The sequence below is a fragment of the Sarcophilus harrisii genome, chromosome 3 (genome assembly GCF_902635505.1).
Source record: "Sarcophilus harrisii chromosome 3, mSarHar1.11, whole genome shotgun sequence".
Lineage (NCBI taxonomy): Eukaryota > Metazoa > Chordata > Mammalia > Dasyuromorphia > Dasyuridae > Sarcophilus > Sarcophilus harrisii.
In genome coordinates, this window is record NC_045428.1 from 310,940,905 (window position 1) to 310,958,072 (window position 17,168).

General features: G+C 35.1%; 1 protein-coding gene across 1 annotated transcript in view; it reads left to right on the forward strand.

Moving 5' to 3' along the window:
- The window catches only part of MRAS (muscle RAS oncogene homolog), a 110,220-nt gene that overhangs the window by 46,343 nt on the left and 46,709 nt on the right, over window positions 1-17,168 (forward strand). Inside the window, exon 3 of the mRNA XM_003763723.4 lies at window positions 16,532-16,742. Coding sequence (XP_003763771.1) covers window positions 16,550-16,742 — 193 coding nt within the window. The 5' untranslated portion in view covers window positions 16,532-16,549. The remainder of the gene's footprint in view (window positions 1-16,531; window positions 16,743-17,168) is intronic.

A 17,168-nucleotide genomic window follows, 5' to 3' on the forward strand; every position in this document is an offset into this window, starting at 1 on the left:
AGGTCTGATAACAAGAGGGCGAGGTCAAATTTGACCTCAGATACTTCTTAGCTGTGTAATGGTGGGCAAGTCACTTAAGTTTTGTTTGCCTTAATCCACTGGAGAAGGAAATGAAGGTATCTTTGCCAAAAAAATTGCATGAACAGTGTGTCACAAAGAGTCAGATTCAACTGAATGACTAAACAACAACAACAAATATATGTGTATATATTTTTTCACTTAATAGGCTACAAATTCCTTTTTAGAAAAGATTATATAATTTCTGACTCATTATCCCTAGTACAGTACTTAGCACATGTAGGGTATCAAAAAGCATTTTCTTGACATCAAAAGGAGTCAGAGTAAGGGCAAATACTGAAAAAAGCTTCAAGTCAGGGATGATCCCAAAGGATGATCCTATTTGGAATCATAAAATTCTAGGACCAGGAGGTCTTTCAGTCTCTGGAGATCACTTACCCCGTCCTCCTGATTTTGGGCAAAGGAGGGAGGAGAATAGCAGAACTATTCAATACATCTTTTCTTTTATTCTAGTAGACATATTTATTAAATGCTTACAGATTGCCTGATTGCTATCCCTTCAGTTAAATGCTCAACCCTGTGCTGGACTTTCTCACTGCCAAAATAATGCCATACTGCTTTCAGATAAGGAGAGTTCAGGGTCTAGTTGAGGAGACAAGACATAACAATATGCACAGCAAGGTAGTCTAGTAAATAGAGCACCAGGCCTGGAGTCAGGAAGGGCTGAGTTTAAATCCAGTCTCAGACACTTACTAGCTATGGACCCTAGGCAAGTCATTTAACCTTGTTTGCCTCAGTTTTCTTATCTAAAAAATGAGCTGGAGATGGAAATGGCAAACCATGCCAGTATCTTTGTCAAGAAAATCCCAAATAGGGTCATGAAGAACCAGACATGACTGAATCACAACACCATCATGCTCTGCAAAAGTAAACAATACAAAAAGGCCAAAACCTGTGGTTTGCTGGAGCCAGCTCTGCAATATGAATATTTATTTACACCTTGGAAATATGCTACCAGTCTGGGTTTGATTTATTGTTTTGTTTATAGACCAGATCTAAGAAAGCAATGAAACATTGATAATGGTAAATAAATATAAAAAAAAATCTTGTATATATTCATTTTTTTTGGAAAGCTATTTGTTAAACATTTACCAGTATACCACTGACTATCACTATATGTCAAATTGTTGGATGTTATGGTCAATCCACCTATTTTTCTGAAGTTTTCTATGGAGATTTTTTAAAAAATGGTTTATTCTGGAAGTAAGGTTGGCCCTTTTAAAAAACAGTTTCTGTTGCTAGGACAATATCAGAAGTAGGATGGAAAAGAAAGTAAGATACTAAGGATCAGTTATACAGTGTTCCAAAAATTCACTTTTGTTTATCTTTTAGAAATAATTTGTATTATAAACTTAATAACAAGCATAACAAACATGTATTATATAAACAAAATGAGGAATAAAATCCCAAATAAAACAAACCAAAAAAGCCGACCATGAACTCTTTCATTTGATTAAAGAAAAAGATAAAAATGGTTACAAAGTAAGCATAACATAACTCAGTGTCTTCTGGTCTCTTGTCAATTCATGTACTTGTAAAATTTGCTTGTTATTGTAGTTTATAATTATGTGGGGTATTGACCATTTTTATTAGTTGTAGTTCACTGTGTGTGTATGACCTCGTAATTCTGATTTCTTTTCTCTTTATCACTTTGTCTTTTGATGTTTCTATGTATTCTTCCATATTTATCATTTTAAGGTCAGGTTCTGTTACAGTGATAAACACCAACACATTCTGTTATTCCCTAATAATTGGATATTGAGATTGGTTCTAAAATTTTTGCTACTAATAATAAGTCAGGTGTGAGTATTTTTGCCAGATAGTTCATAGCTTTGGAGCTGAAAGGATCTTAAAGGTCATCTGGTTCAATTCCTTCCTTGACAGGTTAGGAAATTAAAACCTAAAAAAAAAAATTAAATATGTTTAAGGTAACACAGAAAGTAAGCAAAAGAAGCAGGCACTGAACCAGGGTCCAAATCCAGAGTTCTTTTCATTGTTGTATGTTGTTTTTATCCTTTTAATAACATGCTTAGAATATAATACTATCAATGGATGTTCAATCATGTCCAGTTCTCCATGATCATCTTTTCTTCAAAATCTGCCCATCATCTAAATTTCTTTATCTTTGTTCTTGGCAATAGCATTTTTCAAGTTGGAGTTTTCTTGACAAAAATACTGGAGTGGTTCGCCATTTCCTTCTCTAGCTCATTTGACAGATAAGGAAACCTTGGCACACAGGGAAAAGTGATTTGTCCAGGATCATACAACTATTAAGTGTCTGAAGCCAGATTTTAACTTAGGTCCTCCTAACTCCAAGATTGGTATTCTATCCACTGTGCCACATAGCTGCTGTAGCTATGTTAAATGAGTACATCAAGTTGAAAGGTATATTCAGTTTATAACCCTTATTCCATATTATTAGTTTGTTCCCATAAATGATTGCAGTAGTTTAAATTTCTACTAATCAATCAATAACCATATATTAAGCATTCAGTACTTCCTCATCATGGACTCTATTACCTGCCAATGGCATGTGGGCTACTGGTGGAATTTTAGTCCCTTGATGGGGATGGGACTTCCAGTACAGCAGCAGTTTGGAGAGGGATGAGGGGGATAAAAAGAGAAGAAGAGAAGAGGAAGAGGGAAGAAAGAAAAGGCTACTGTGGAAACAGGTAACAGCAAAGCACAGAGCTTTGTAATTCAGATCAACTTGTACCAGTAGTCATCCTCAATAATGATGATGCCTAAGGCACAAAGCATTGTTTATCATTATTTATCACGTTCACTCTATTTTCAGTGATTTCTCAATGTTCTCAAATACGTAGGGGTCCTCAAACTGCAGCCTGCGAGCCAGATGTGGCAGCTGAAGACAATTATCCTCCTCATCCAGGGCTATGAAATTCCTTTATTTAAAGGCCCAAAAAACAAAGTTTTTGTTTTTACTATAGTCCGGCCCTCCAACAGTCTGAGGGACAGTGAACTGGCCCCCTATTTAGAAAGTTTGAGGACCCCTGATTAGAGTATAAGACTCATGAGGTATTGTGAGATTCAAATAAGATATTATACAATGTGTTGCAAAAATCTTAGTGCATTTTAAAGCTATTAAAAGTTTGCTAAAGACTTTTGAAACTCCCTCTAAATAGAATCTTTCATAAACCTTAAAGGACTATATATGTCAGTTATTAATATAAAAGGCAACAAGACACAGAGGAAACGTACAGTGTTTAATCAGAAGAAATCTGAGTTCTAATCTTGCCTCTCACACTTACTGTGTGATTTGTAGAAGCCATTTCTCTCAACAATGGTTTTCACATCCATAAAATGAGACAATATTTACTACAAGTCATGGGATGTTAAAAGGATCCAATTAGATAATGTATGTAAAGAGCTTTGTAAATTTTAGATCATTGTATAAGTCAGTTCTTGTTAGTAGTAATTATAATCACAAATGTTTATTTTGTTGTTTTCAGTCATGTTGGATTCTTTGTGACCCCATTTGGGGTTTTCTTGGCAAAGATACTGGAATGGTTTGCAATTTCCTTCTCCATCTCATTTTACAGATGAGGAAACTGAGGCAAATTGGGTTAAGTGACTTGCCCAGAGTCCAATAACTACTGTTTGAGACTAGATTTGAATTCAGGTCTTCCTTACTCCAGATACTATCCACTATGCTATCTGACTGCCTTAAATATTTTCAAATACCATCTACTGTGGACATACCACCATGCTAGATGCTACTCATATACAGCTTTCTAGCTGATTCAGACCATCTCTTTTGGATGCTAGTGGAAGTTAGCATCTAAATAGAAATACCATGATAAGATGGGCAAACATTGTTGCAAAAGAGAGGTGAGGATACTTTAGGAGGGTCCACTTTCAGCTGATAGAGCTGATGGTAAAGCTTTCAAGAAGAAGGGAACACCTAAGTTGGACCTTTTAAGGAAAAGGGACTTCAGCATTCAGAGTAAGTTACAAGGAGACTGTGTGAAGAGGAGTCCATTCCAGGCATGAGTTTTGGCTTGAGTTAATACATGAAAACTGATAAAGCTGGGTTATTAGTAGGAACAGAACAGTCCAATTTAGCACAGTCCTGAAAGGAAAAGCAACAGAAAATAAAGCTAGAAGGGAAGATTAGAGCCATTCTTGAAACCATTCAAGGAAGACCTTGAATTCCAGGATCTAAATTTTATATCATCTTTGGCAATGGGGAGCCATGGAAAGGTTTTCAGTGGAGGAGTGTTGTGATCAGAATAGTACATCAGTAAAAAGTAATTGACCAGAAAAGTGAAGATTAGATTAGAGAGATGATAGCTTATGTATATGAGAACTAGTATAGAGGCCATTATAATAAGTGAGAGGAGCTGGAGATGTGAAGTAGTTTAGTGGGTATGGTAGTAGACATGAGAGCATGAATAAGAGACAGACATTGTGAAGTAGATCCATAGGACTTGGTAAAGGTTGATTAAAAGGATACAAGAGAGAGAAGAATCAAAAGGACTCCAGGTTATGAGTCTGGATAACTTGAAAAATGCTATTGCCAAGAACAAAGATAAAGAAATTTAGATGATGGGCAGATTTTGAAGAAAAGATGAGTTTTCATTTTGCATAAATTGAGTTTAAGGGACTGATAGGATGTACAAATGAAAAAAATCATCAGATATTTAATATTTTAATGATGTAGTACTTTCTAAAATTTTTATAAATACTTCCTTATCAAAAAATAATAGTTTCATTCACCATTGGATTAGAACACTATATCATTTAGTTATTTTAAAATATAATTTTTGTTGTTCAATTATTGTCATGTTTGATTCTATATTGACCTTATCGACCATATTGTTCAATATATATATACATGTATCAGCAACATAATACTGTGGTTATTTTTAATCACATTATAAAGGATCTAATCACTGGTTTATCATTTGAAAAATATCTAATATCTTAAATTCTAAGCTCTCTCTTATTTCTTTAGTTCTATTCTAAAGGCCCTTTAAAGATTTTTTTTTAATTCACAAATTCTTTAAGGTCTTTGTAGTTTGAATTGTTCATCCTGAATGCTTACATTGCTGGGAAATTGATTCTGGAATCTAGGACCATGTTTTTAATGTTTTCAAAGAAAAATCTTTGAGATGCTCTAATTGACATTTCTTTTTAATTGATGTCTTACTTCCTAGTGATTATTAGAAAGATCCCCTCCCTTTTCATTGTAAAATTTGCCAATTGTGTGCCTAGGTGAGATGAAATTTGAGTTTTTTCTTGTTAGTCTTCTGGGAATTTTTTGTACTCAGAAAGTACTACTTATTTTTGATAATTCTGGGAAATTTTCATGCAGTGTTTCCTGAAATATAGTCATCCAATTCTTTTCTTCCATGTAGAACAGTAGTAATTCAGAGGATTTTTCCTCTATGTTCTGCCCTATGCAGCCATCATTTTCAACAACATTGCTTTTAATTCTTTTTTCCAGTTATTTTTGAGCTTTTTATTTCAACTGTTTCAATTCTTATTTTGCTTCCATTCTATTCCCTCCTATATTAATCTGTTTTTGCTTTATCTGTTGACAGATTTTCTATAATAGTTTCCATTTCCTTGAGTTTTGCCATTAGCTAGTGAGGCATTTAAAAATATATTAAATTCTTTCATTTCTCTCTAATTTTCTTAAGTTAATTTCTTATTTTATCATATTTCATGATATTTTGCAGCTTTTCATCCATTAATTTCTTGGCTTTGTGTGTTTCCTACCTTAAATTCTCTCTGGATTTCAAACATATCTATTCTTCCTTTTTATGTTCTTTTGCTATGCTTTTGTATCATTTTTCATCTTGCTTTTTTACTTCACTTTTTTTTTCATTTTCTCAACAGGTGCCAGCTCTCAGTCAAAGCTGAAAGGAACCCTAGAGATAATCCATTCTGACATCTTCATTTTACAAATGAGGAGACTGATACTAACAAAAGAGGGAGCTTTTTTGAGATCATAATGGTGGCAGAACAGAGATTTGTACTCCAAATCCAATGCTCTTTCAGATACCCTCTTGGCCTCTTAAAAAACCCCAACCCTCTAATGAGCTAGGTAATTGAGCTTTCATAAATTTAGGGGATTTAGATGAATTGGCTATGACATTTAATTTGATGTTTGGTGGAACTTCTTACTCTGTTCTGTTCAGTTGTTTCAATTGTATCCAACTCTTCATGGCCCATTTGGGGTTTTCTTGGCAAAAATATCAGTCATTTGACATTTCTTTCTCCAGTTCATTTTGCACATCAGAAACTGAGACAAAGAGGATTAAGTGACTTGCCCAGAGTCATGCAGCTAGTAAGGGTCTGAAATTAGATTTGAACTCATAAAGATGATTCCAAGTCTCTTCTTGATTCCAAGCTATGCTTGGAATCCCTTGCTCTATCCATTGAACCAAGTAGCTGTATTTTAAGACTGTTCATATCCCTTCTAAAGGAGATAATTTTCAGTTCTGAATGTTAAGCAAGATGAGACTAAAAGATACTCTAAATGATCACTAGGGTGGTCTACTCTGTTATATTTTAAAGCTTCCCATAATTGAATGGTTGCCATTAAATATAGGATACTAGTGGAACAAGTTTCTTGAAACCAGAACTTAGCAATGCAAAACTGTTTTTGTAAAAGTGATCACAAATATGTTTTATGCTAGCCATTAATATGCTTTTGTTTTCTTGAGCCTTATGAACCAAGCATATCCTCATGTATAGCTAAGTCTCCTACTAGTCATTGAAACCTAGCTTATGAAGTCTTGCCAGCCCTACACTGACAGGTCTCTAAAATCTGTCTCCTTTCCCTTCACACAAACTTTATTCTAGTCCAAGCCTTCATCACCTCTTATTCGGATTGTGGCAATAGCTTCCCATATGGTCTCTCCCTGCTCTAGTCTCTTCCTTCTTAAATCTATCTTCTGCATATCTGCCAGACTGATATTCCTAAAACAGATCTGGCCAGGTCAGCTCCCTCCTAAAAAATCTTTAATGGCTCTCAATTTTTTCTAAGATAAAATGCAAACTGGAATCCTATCTACCTTTCCATGCTTATTTTGGATCATCCCTTTTCCACATACTGGCCTGATAAGTGTTAACATTCTCCAAGAGACAATTCATCTCTCACGTCTATGTCTTTGACAAAGTGTTCCCTTATGTATTATTGTTGTTCAGTCATTTCAATCATGTCTGATTTTTCATGATCTCATCTGGGATTTTCTTGGCAAAGATACTGGAAAGGTTTGCCATTTCTTTCTCCAGCTCATTAACAGGGTTAAGTGTCTTGCCCAGATTGCCATAGCTAGTAAGTGTCTGAGGCTGTAATCAGGAGATAAGTCTTCCTCAATCCAGGCCTGGCGCTCTGTCTATTAGTTACCATCTAGCTGCTTCCTCTCTTTTACAGGGGATGTACTTACTTGCCTCTACCTTACAGAATCCTTAACTTCTTTCAAAGCATAACTCAGGTATAACCTCCTATCAAAGGATTTTTTTGGATCTTATTCACTATTGTAGGTTGGGCCTGACTCAGGACAGTGTTTCATATTCAGAAACTAAAATGAACATCTAACAAGCAACAGAAGAAAGATTATTTACCTGTAACATGGAAAGAATATTCAGGCAGGATATAGCACTGAGTCCCTGCCTCTTTGTTGACCATATTGGTCTGCTGGCCAGAAACTTCACTCCACATGTGCTTCCTTTTGTGCTTCCTCCACCAGCAAGCTATATCAAAGGTTCAAGCCTTAGCCTCTTGAATAAATTAACCACCCAAAATGATTTTTAACACCTCTAAAGGAAAGGTTAGTCTAACTACCTTTGAGTTGGAACCTAGGAAATATTGCTACTATCCCTCTCTCCCCACCCCGCTTTCCTCACCAGAGCAGAGACTGTTCTTAGCATTTTATTCTCAGTTACCTAGCCTTGCACGTAGTAGGCACTAATTAGATTTTTGTTGAATTGCAGTGTATAGTATGTTTCTGTTAGTCTTCCTGGAAGTGGCTCAGAGAAAAACCACCAGCTGCTAAATTTTACCTCTTCACTCACTGCAGTTTCCGTTAGGTATCATTTATGATAAATTGGAAAACAGTGGCTGTAAAACAGTTTGCAGGCACTTTCCCTACAAAATGTTATAATAAATTAAAAAAGAAAATATAACATTAAAAACAAGAACAAAAAAGTTCACATGTTCTTTTTACCATTCCATTTTACTACGGAAATGTCCTGATTGTCATTGAAATCTCTCTCTGTTTACCAAGTCTCAGAAGCAGAGGGATGATTAATATACCCTGGATTTTTTTGTAGCATTGTCTCACAAATAAAATTTCTTATCTTGTAAGTAAAGGTCAAAGGAAATGTTTTTGGAGATCAAGAATTAACATGGAAATGGCCAATCTTTTTGTTACCCTTCAAAGGTTCCTGACTAATTTTTACCTTCCTTCTCATCTATACAGTCTTTCCTAACTCTTTCATTCTAACTAACCAGCACTATACCATACTTAGTAAATTGTAATATCACTCTCTCCTTTAGACCCTATTATATGAATTGTACCCTTTTTTAGTTGCTTTTCATGCTCCCTTGACACTTTTTTTTTTCCAGTTAGGACTACGTATCATATTTGCTTGTGTTTTTCTTCTCACACCAGTATGAGAAAAATAAAGGATGTTTTCTCTTCACCATTTCTTCCCATACACCATTTCTGTGGGATTGTAAGAATGGCAATCACTGTCAAAAGTAGAGGCAGAATACTGGGTACTGCACCTGTAGTCAAAAGGCATGAGTTCATAACAAAGGTTTGTTCCTTGCTACTTATTGTGAACATGTGAGATTAGGGAAACCAAGTTCTCTGGCTCCTTCCAACTTTTAAAGTAAACTTTTAGATTAAAAAAAAAAAAAAAAAAAAGGAGCCTATAGGGTTGTTCTTATTCTGTCTCAAAGGGAGGCCTCTTATCTTAAACCTCTGATCTTATCTGGAACTTCTTCCCATCAGATGTTTAATTGTGATTAACAACAAAAAAAATGTATTTACCAGAATAAACCTGATCTAGGGCAACTGGTGAGACTATATGACTACTAAATTATATAAAGGTAGAAACCCTCCCCTCCAAAAGCACCTAATGTCCTCTTGCTAATATTCAATCTTCCAACTAAGGAAAACCCTAGAATTTGGCCACCTGATAGGCTAATTTGAATATTCCCCTTTTGCCACATTTGCTACAAGAACCTCTACATATACTATAACTGTATAACATACATACTCATGTATATATGTATATATAAATTTACACACATACACACATATATACAGATGTACATGTGTATGCATATACATATATATTATATGTGCACCACACACACTTATCTTTTCCTCTGTTGGTTGCCTTTATCATCCACCTGGCAGCAACCCACTAGATGGTGATTATTAAAACTCTTTATTACCTTCTAGCCTTGCTTCCTGATTTATTGACCATTAATCATATGGACCAAAGTAGGAGTAATTATTCCCTGCATGGATCTTTTGGACTTTGAGTTGAAAAATTCCCTAATATAATCTGCCTGATCTCTTGGGGCAAATCACTTCCCTTCCTCTTCATCTGTAAAACTGAGGAGGTCAGTGAGGGATAGAAGGAGGATGAGGGGGAAGGTCAGTAATTTAAAGGCATAACAAGAGGATTATGGATGCTTACTTTGCTCCCATTGAGGGGATCATGGATAAATATCAATCTTTTTGTTGGTAGAAACAGCAATTCTTCCTTTTCTTTCCTGTATTTTTTTCTCACAAACCCAACATTACATCTTTTTTTTTTAAGTTTTTTTATTTTCAAAACATACATATGCATAGTTTTCAACATTCACCCCTGCAAAACTTTGTTTCAATTTTTCTCCTCTCTCCCTTTCCCCTACCACCTCCTCTAGATGGCAAGTAATCCAATATATATTAAACATGTATTATTCTTCTATACATATTTCCACAATTATCATGCTACACAAGAAAAATCAGATCAGGAAGGGAAAAAAATGAGAAAGAAAACAAAAGGCAAACAAACAACAAAATAAAAAGTGAAAATATTCTGTTGTGATCCACACTCAGCCCCCACAGTACTCTCTCTAACTGTAAATAGCTCTCTCCATCACAAGTCTATTGGAACTGGCTTGAATCACCTTGCCCCAAAATACATCTTACAAAGAGAATATTCCTAAAATGCTAGAAGCATCATTATAGAATTATAAACATTTCCTGAATATGAGTATAGTGGAGCTACCCATTCTTCTTGGATTCATTTTTCTTCCTTTTTCACTGCCTGTTTTTTGGGGGGATAACATTTTCTTAACCATGGATTTTTATGTCCTAGGTGAAAGTTCTTCAGGTTTCATTCATTTGATTTGTCTGTTTTCTGGACTACAACACCATTTTTTTTTCTGAGTGGCATTGAATCCCATTAAGGAGATGCTTTATCCAATTAGAGAATTATGGAGAATGATTATGGGATTGCGATTTTTACTTTTTTTATCTATTTGCTTTTTTTCCCTCATGGCTTTTCCCTTTTGTTCTGATTTTTCCTTCACAACATGACTAACATAGAAATATGTTTAAAATTATTTTACATGTATAATCTATGTTGGATTGCTTCCTGTCATTAGGAAGGGGAAGGTAAGAAAGGGAGGGAAAAATTAGAACTCAAAATCTTAAAGAGATGAAAATTGAATATTGTCTTTACATGTAATTAGAAAAATAAAATACTATTGAAAAATTAAAAAAGAAGATGCTTAAATGTTTTATCAACCAGACAATAAAACCATTTAAAGGTCTGCTAAGTTCCAGGTACTGTGTTTGTTGTTGGGTATATAAAGGCAAAAATGAAATAGTCCCTACCTTTAAGGAGCTTACATGCTAGTAAGGGAACATATCATATAAATAAGCAATTATGCCCAAAATATAGACAATTAGTAATACTAGCATTTCTATAGCATTTTAAGGTTTGTAAAGTATATTACAGGTTACTTCATTTGAAATCTGCTAATTTGAAGGGAAGGCACTCCAGTAGGAAGTTGTTTGCTTAAGATCACAAAGAAAAGATCATTTAACTCATACTCACTTCGAGACTCAGATGAGGTAGAAGCCCAACTATTAGAACTGAAAAGCACTCAGAGACCATCTTGAACAACTACCTCATTTTACTGAGAAGGAAATGGGCTGAGAGTTAGTGTCAGGTCAGGAAATAGCACTCGGGTCTCTTGATTCCTAACCAGATTACAAAAAATTGACCTTGTTTGGAGTTTGTCTTTTCAGGGGCACTCTGAAAAATGCCTTCTCTTCCTCTCCTCTGCCCTTACTCAATCACATTCCACATTGGGAAAAATTGAGTAGTTTGAGAAGTCAAAATTTAGAAAGAAGCAGAGGCGTGCCCCTTTCTTTCCAGGTCTTGCTGAAAATGTATAGTCTTGGGGAGGGAAATATTTTCCTCTTTCCTAGACATCCTAGTTCTGTTTCTTTCAATTCACAGGATAGTGAACCATACTTTCAACCTGGTTTTTATACCCACCCTATTACACTGAGCATCAGAAAAGTATGAGAGGCAAGGGAAGACAAAAGTTTGAGGAAAGAAAAGTCTCCTGCAATGAGGGAGGCAAAGCACTTCAGCAGGGACTGAGATCTTCTTTCCCCAGTTTTGCCCCATCTTAAGGGCCTCCCTTCCCAACTACCAATTGTAGTCCTTGGACTATGGTAGTTCTGCTGCCTCCTTTACTAGGCTAATTGTACTTTAAGGTGAGTCCATGGGAAAAAATAAAGAAAAAAGAAGTAAGGTCAGAAAGAATAACAGAATAGATTCATTATATAACTGTCAAAGCTGTTTAAAGTGAAAAGGCTATACATTCACATTTTGTATACAATTCTCTTTTTTTTCCTGTTCTATTATTTACATGGAAATGCCCTTTTATTTCATTTGGCATTCAGGATTTTAAAAATCAAAATCTACAAATAAATAAGTTGATGAATAAATAGATGAACAAACAAAACAAATAAATAAATAGATTAAGACAAGTAGGAAAGGAAATTAAAAAAAAAAAAAAAACCCACAAAGTGGGCTTTGTGCTGAAGGGACTTGCTTATAGGAGCAAGATTGGATTTCTTTCCCCATCCCTAAACCAGGCTTTGATCTGCTGCAGCGTCTGGCCTTTTTGGCCTCTGAGTACCTTAATTCCAGCCCTTAAAGAACTCTGGGAAACTGGGAAACCCTGGAAGCAGGAAATGCAGCATCAGGAGTTTACTTTTATCCTCCACCCCAATCCCACTTCTCATCCTATCATCTTCTTCATTTCACCATAACTTCACCTAGCCATTAGGTTCCACCTCCTACCTTCTTCCTTTCTTGTATTCTTGTATAAGTTTTGTAATCAGTCCTCTAAATAGTCTTGAACAGATTCCAACCCAGGACAAAGCTGTAGTTTCCTTTCCCTAGTTGTAGCTGATAAAGGGGAGATTCAAAGACCTAAGTAAGATGGAAAGATTGAAGAGTCTATCTACAAGAGTCACCATAAAAATAATAGAGACAAAGGAAAGGGAGGCTTAAGTTTCAAAGGAGAAGTTGTTGAATAACAGTGGGAAACCAGGAGTCTGGTAGTAGAAAGGAGGGAACAAAGGGAACACTGATTCCTCCTCCCCACCCTTTAAGATAGGAATGAGAAATGTAATAGCTACTATTGCAGGGAAATTTGCTGGAGAAAGTTGTTTAGTGACTGTGAGGAAGTAAAATAAATGTAAAATAATCAAGAATGAAGGAAGGCAAAGTTGTTAATAATGAAATGGGATCCTGAAAGACATAATGGAAGGGGTGGGTGATGGAAAACTGACCCAGGGTTAGTAGACATGGATGAGAGAGCAAAAGGAAATAGAAATATGGCAGGTTTGGTATATAAAATGGTGAATCTGGGTGAGAGAAATTATAGAAAGAAGGTTGGGCCAGTAGATGGAAAGGTGTGTTAATCATGAAGGAAGTGTAATTCTGAGCAGAAAGAGATTCTGAATGGAAAGTAGGTAGGTTTTTATGGGATCCCATAGTTTCCTTTAGAATGTTGGTGAGATGATTCTCTCACTAGATGATCTTACTGAAAATAGCACTATTAGAAGTATAAAGGAAAAGCTGGATGGATGCTTATACAGCCTAGGTCCTTCCAGGGGCACAGCTTATCAAATGTTAAATGTTGAGTTTAAAAGAGTATTATCCTTTTTTTAAAAAGGCATTTCATGGTTTGACTTTAATCAGTTTTCAAACACATCTTGGTTAAATATCCATTAGTGAGCCATTTCTTAGAAATTTATTTGCTTATTGTTTTTCAGTGAGTCTGAATATAAGCTTGTTAGTAATACCTTATGACAAAACTGCCCTATAAGTTTTGTGAATCCTGATGTATCTTGGTTCTTTGGCATCTACTTTTACTCCCCCATTGGTGAACAATGACCAATCTGTCACTATTTGGCAAAAACTGCAGGAAAAACTGAAAAGGAGTCTGATAGAAATTAGTTTTGACTACCACCTCATACCATAGACCAAGATGTGCTCCAAATAGATACATATAGGTATATCTTAGATATAAAAAGTCACATCAGAAATAAATTAGAAGAGCAAGTGAGAAGTTAACTTTTATAACTCTAAATAGGGAAACAGTTCATGACCAAAGAAGATATAGAAAGGATCACAGAAGGCAAACTGGACAGTTTTTATTACATAAAATTTAAAAAAAAAAAATTTGCACAAGGGGCAGCTAGGTGGCACAGTAGAGTACCAGACTTGAAGTCAGGAGGACCTGAGTTCAAAGCTCTTCTCAGACACTTAACACTTCCTAGCTGTGTGACCCTGGGCAAATCATTTAACCCCACTTGCCTCAGAAAAAAAAAAAAAAAAAAAAAAAAAAAAAAAAAAATTTTTGCACAAGCAAGACCATTGCAGCTGTAATTAGAAGGGAAATACCTGGGGGAGTAGGAGGTAGGAAATGTTTGCAACAAATTTTTCTGAAAAAAGTTTAATTTCTAAGATAAGGAAATGATTCAAATTTACAAAAATCAGATCCATTCCCCAGTTGATACATTGTCAAAATATGTGAACAGGCAGTTTTCAAAGGAAGAAATGCATGTTATCAATGAACAAATAAATACATTCTCCAAATAATTAATGATGAAAGAAATGTAAATTAAAGCAACTCTACAATTCTATCTCATACTCATTAGATTGTTAGAGTTGACCCCTCAAAAAGGGAAAACGAGAAATATTAAGAGGAGCTTCAGCAAACCAGGTACATTAATACACTCTTGGAAGAACTGATCCAGCTTTTGTTTCTGGAAAGCAATTTTGAATTATGTCCCCCAAATTGCTAAACTGATCCTTTGATCTATCTGTAACCCCCTGGAGCTTATGTCCACAAGAGAACAAAGAAAAAGAAAAGGTTCCAGTTCAACAATAACAAAAAAATTGTTTATAATAGTTCTTTTTATTTAGTGGCAAAAAAGTGGAACCCCAGCTGATATTCATCAATTGAATAACTAAGCAAATAATGATACTTAAATATAATGAAAAACTATTGTGCCATAAGAAATGATGAAAGAAACAAGTTGCAAAAAATCTTAGAAGATTTGTATGAGTAAATGCAGAGTGAATTGAGCAGCACCAGGCAAATGATTTCTACAAAAACAATATTGTAAAGACAACTTTAAAAGATTTTAAAACTTTCATGCAATGATCAACTGTAATTCCAGAGAACAAATGATAAAGCTTGTTATTCTCCTCCTGACAAAAAAGTCATGCACTAAAACTATGGAAAAAGATCATAAATATAAATATATATATAGAAAAAAAATACACATACACACACACACACACATATATATATATATATGTAACTAAATATATTCACACATATACATATATATTTTCAGATACAGGAAATTTGTTTAGTGTGACTATGCTATGTTAGCAAATCACAAAAGGTGCTGAGGAGGGGAAGATAGTGCTACTTGTTTTCCCAGAGTCACCTTTTACTACAATCTTTGGCCCCAAATATGCAACTAGAACCAAGCAGTTGTGTGGGAAGAGAGAACACACAGGTGAGTATTGCAAATCACTTTCTTTTAACTTTCCAGGACTGGCTTGCTATCTGGAGTGAATGTGAACAACTGAAGGGAAAGTAACTGTGAGAATATAATTGTGATTTGGAGGATAGCACCTATGATTCCTTTTTTCCCCCAAATACAGGGAAAGAAGGAAATAAAGGAGGAAGTAGGACTGAATTTATCATTATAAAATTTACTTAATTTTGTTCCTCTGTACCTATTTGAAGTTTTTATAGTTTGAGTTTTTATCATGCAATAATGTACTTCCTATTATAACACTGTTGCTGTGAAACAAATTGCTCCCATATCATCCATGAATTGTTGTTTTTTCCCTCCTGAAACCAATTAATGTGTCATTAAATTCTCTATATCAGTTTAAATAAATTTTTGTCAAAGGTAGACACTCCCATGGTTAGCTATCCCAAAGCTATTCTCTCCATTAACTTTAAAATCACTTAGAAACAATTCTCTGTAGCTTTATAGCTTGTATTTAGGAATAGTTTTCCTTTTGATATGTTCTTTTTGTAAGTATTGGCCCTGTTTCCTCCAAAGAGCCTCAATAGCTAAAAGACAAGCATCATGTTAATTATTAATTTCTTATGCATTTCCTCAGTTTCTAGTATAGTCAACATGAGAGCCCTGGAGCAAATTTCATTGTAAAGCAAAAGATTCTGTCATAAAGAAAGTAATTAATTCAGTATGTGTGTGTGTGTGTGTGTGTGTATAGTGAATCTTGGTTTATTATATATTGAGTTTGCTTAAAGTAGAATTCCCTTTCATTGCAGTAGTACCTTAATTTTTTTTCTCACCAATGTCAAGCAGAAATTGCAAAATAAGCAAGTGGAGGTTTGTATGTATGTGATCATTTAAACCTTTCTGAATCTGTTCTTTTTCATATCCAGTGCTCTATTAATTGTACTTACCAATGTTACTGTGCCAAGTAATAGTTAAATGTATCATCTTATACAATCTTAAAGAACATACTAGGGAGAGCAGAGAGAATATACTGTCTACCAGTAACTCAATCAAATCTGCTGAGAATGGAGATTGTGAATTTTATACTCTGGCAGATTTTTAAAATCAAATGAAACTAAAATTGTTGTCAAAGTGGATGATTGCAATCATGTTCACTGTAGGTATTTAATTTCTTTGTACTCGCTGTCAAGTGCTATGCCTTGAATATAGTAAGTGCCCAATAAACCTTGATTCAGGGGCTGGTGCCATCCTTGCAAGTTGTCTGGCTACCTGGGCCAATTAGGGGAATGGTAACCAAATCCCTGTAGTAGATTGGGAATGTTGTAAAAATTGAGATTGTGGGTCTCATTCGCCATGTCTTTCCTCTCCAGGTCTGACTTACTAGAAACATGGCTACCAGTGCTGTACCAAGTGACAATCTCCCCACATACAAGCTGGTGGTTGTTGGAGATGGTGGTGTGGGCAAGAGTGCCTTGACCATCCAGTTTTTCCAGAAGATCTTTGTGCCAGACTATGACCCTACCATTGAAGATTCTTACCTGAAGCACACAGAAATTGACAACCAGTGGGCCATCCTTGATGGTAAGGCTTGGGAATTTTCATGAGTTCTCCTGGGAATGGGGGGAGTGAGGTTGGTTTTGAATGCTTTGGAGTCAAACTGGGAGAAATAATGAATGAGAGAGCATATAAACAATAGCATTTCATGGCACATGGTTTGATTATATTGTTCTCATTGTATTTGGGCTCAAAAATCTTGAGTTCAGATCCTGGATATGTCATTTATCATTTATGTAAATCAATTCTCTAACATCTCATTTTCTTTTTTCTACTGCAAATTTTATTTGCTTTAGAACCTTTAAAATTTGATGATCGGTTATTCTGATTTCTCTTCCCCCATCTTTTTTTGTTGTTGTCCTTAAAAACCACTATTTGTTTTATGAATTAGTTATCTAAGAGGGAAAGAGAAAAAAGTATATTCAGGGAAACTATTGTGCTAAAAAAGATATC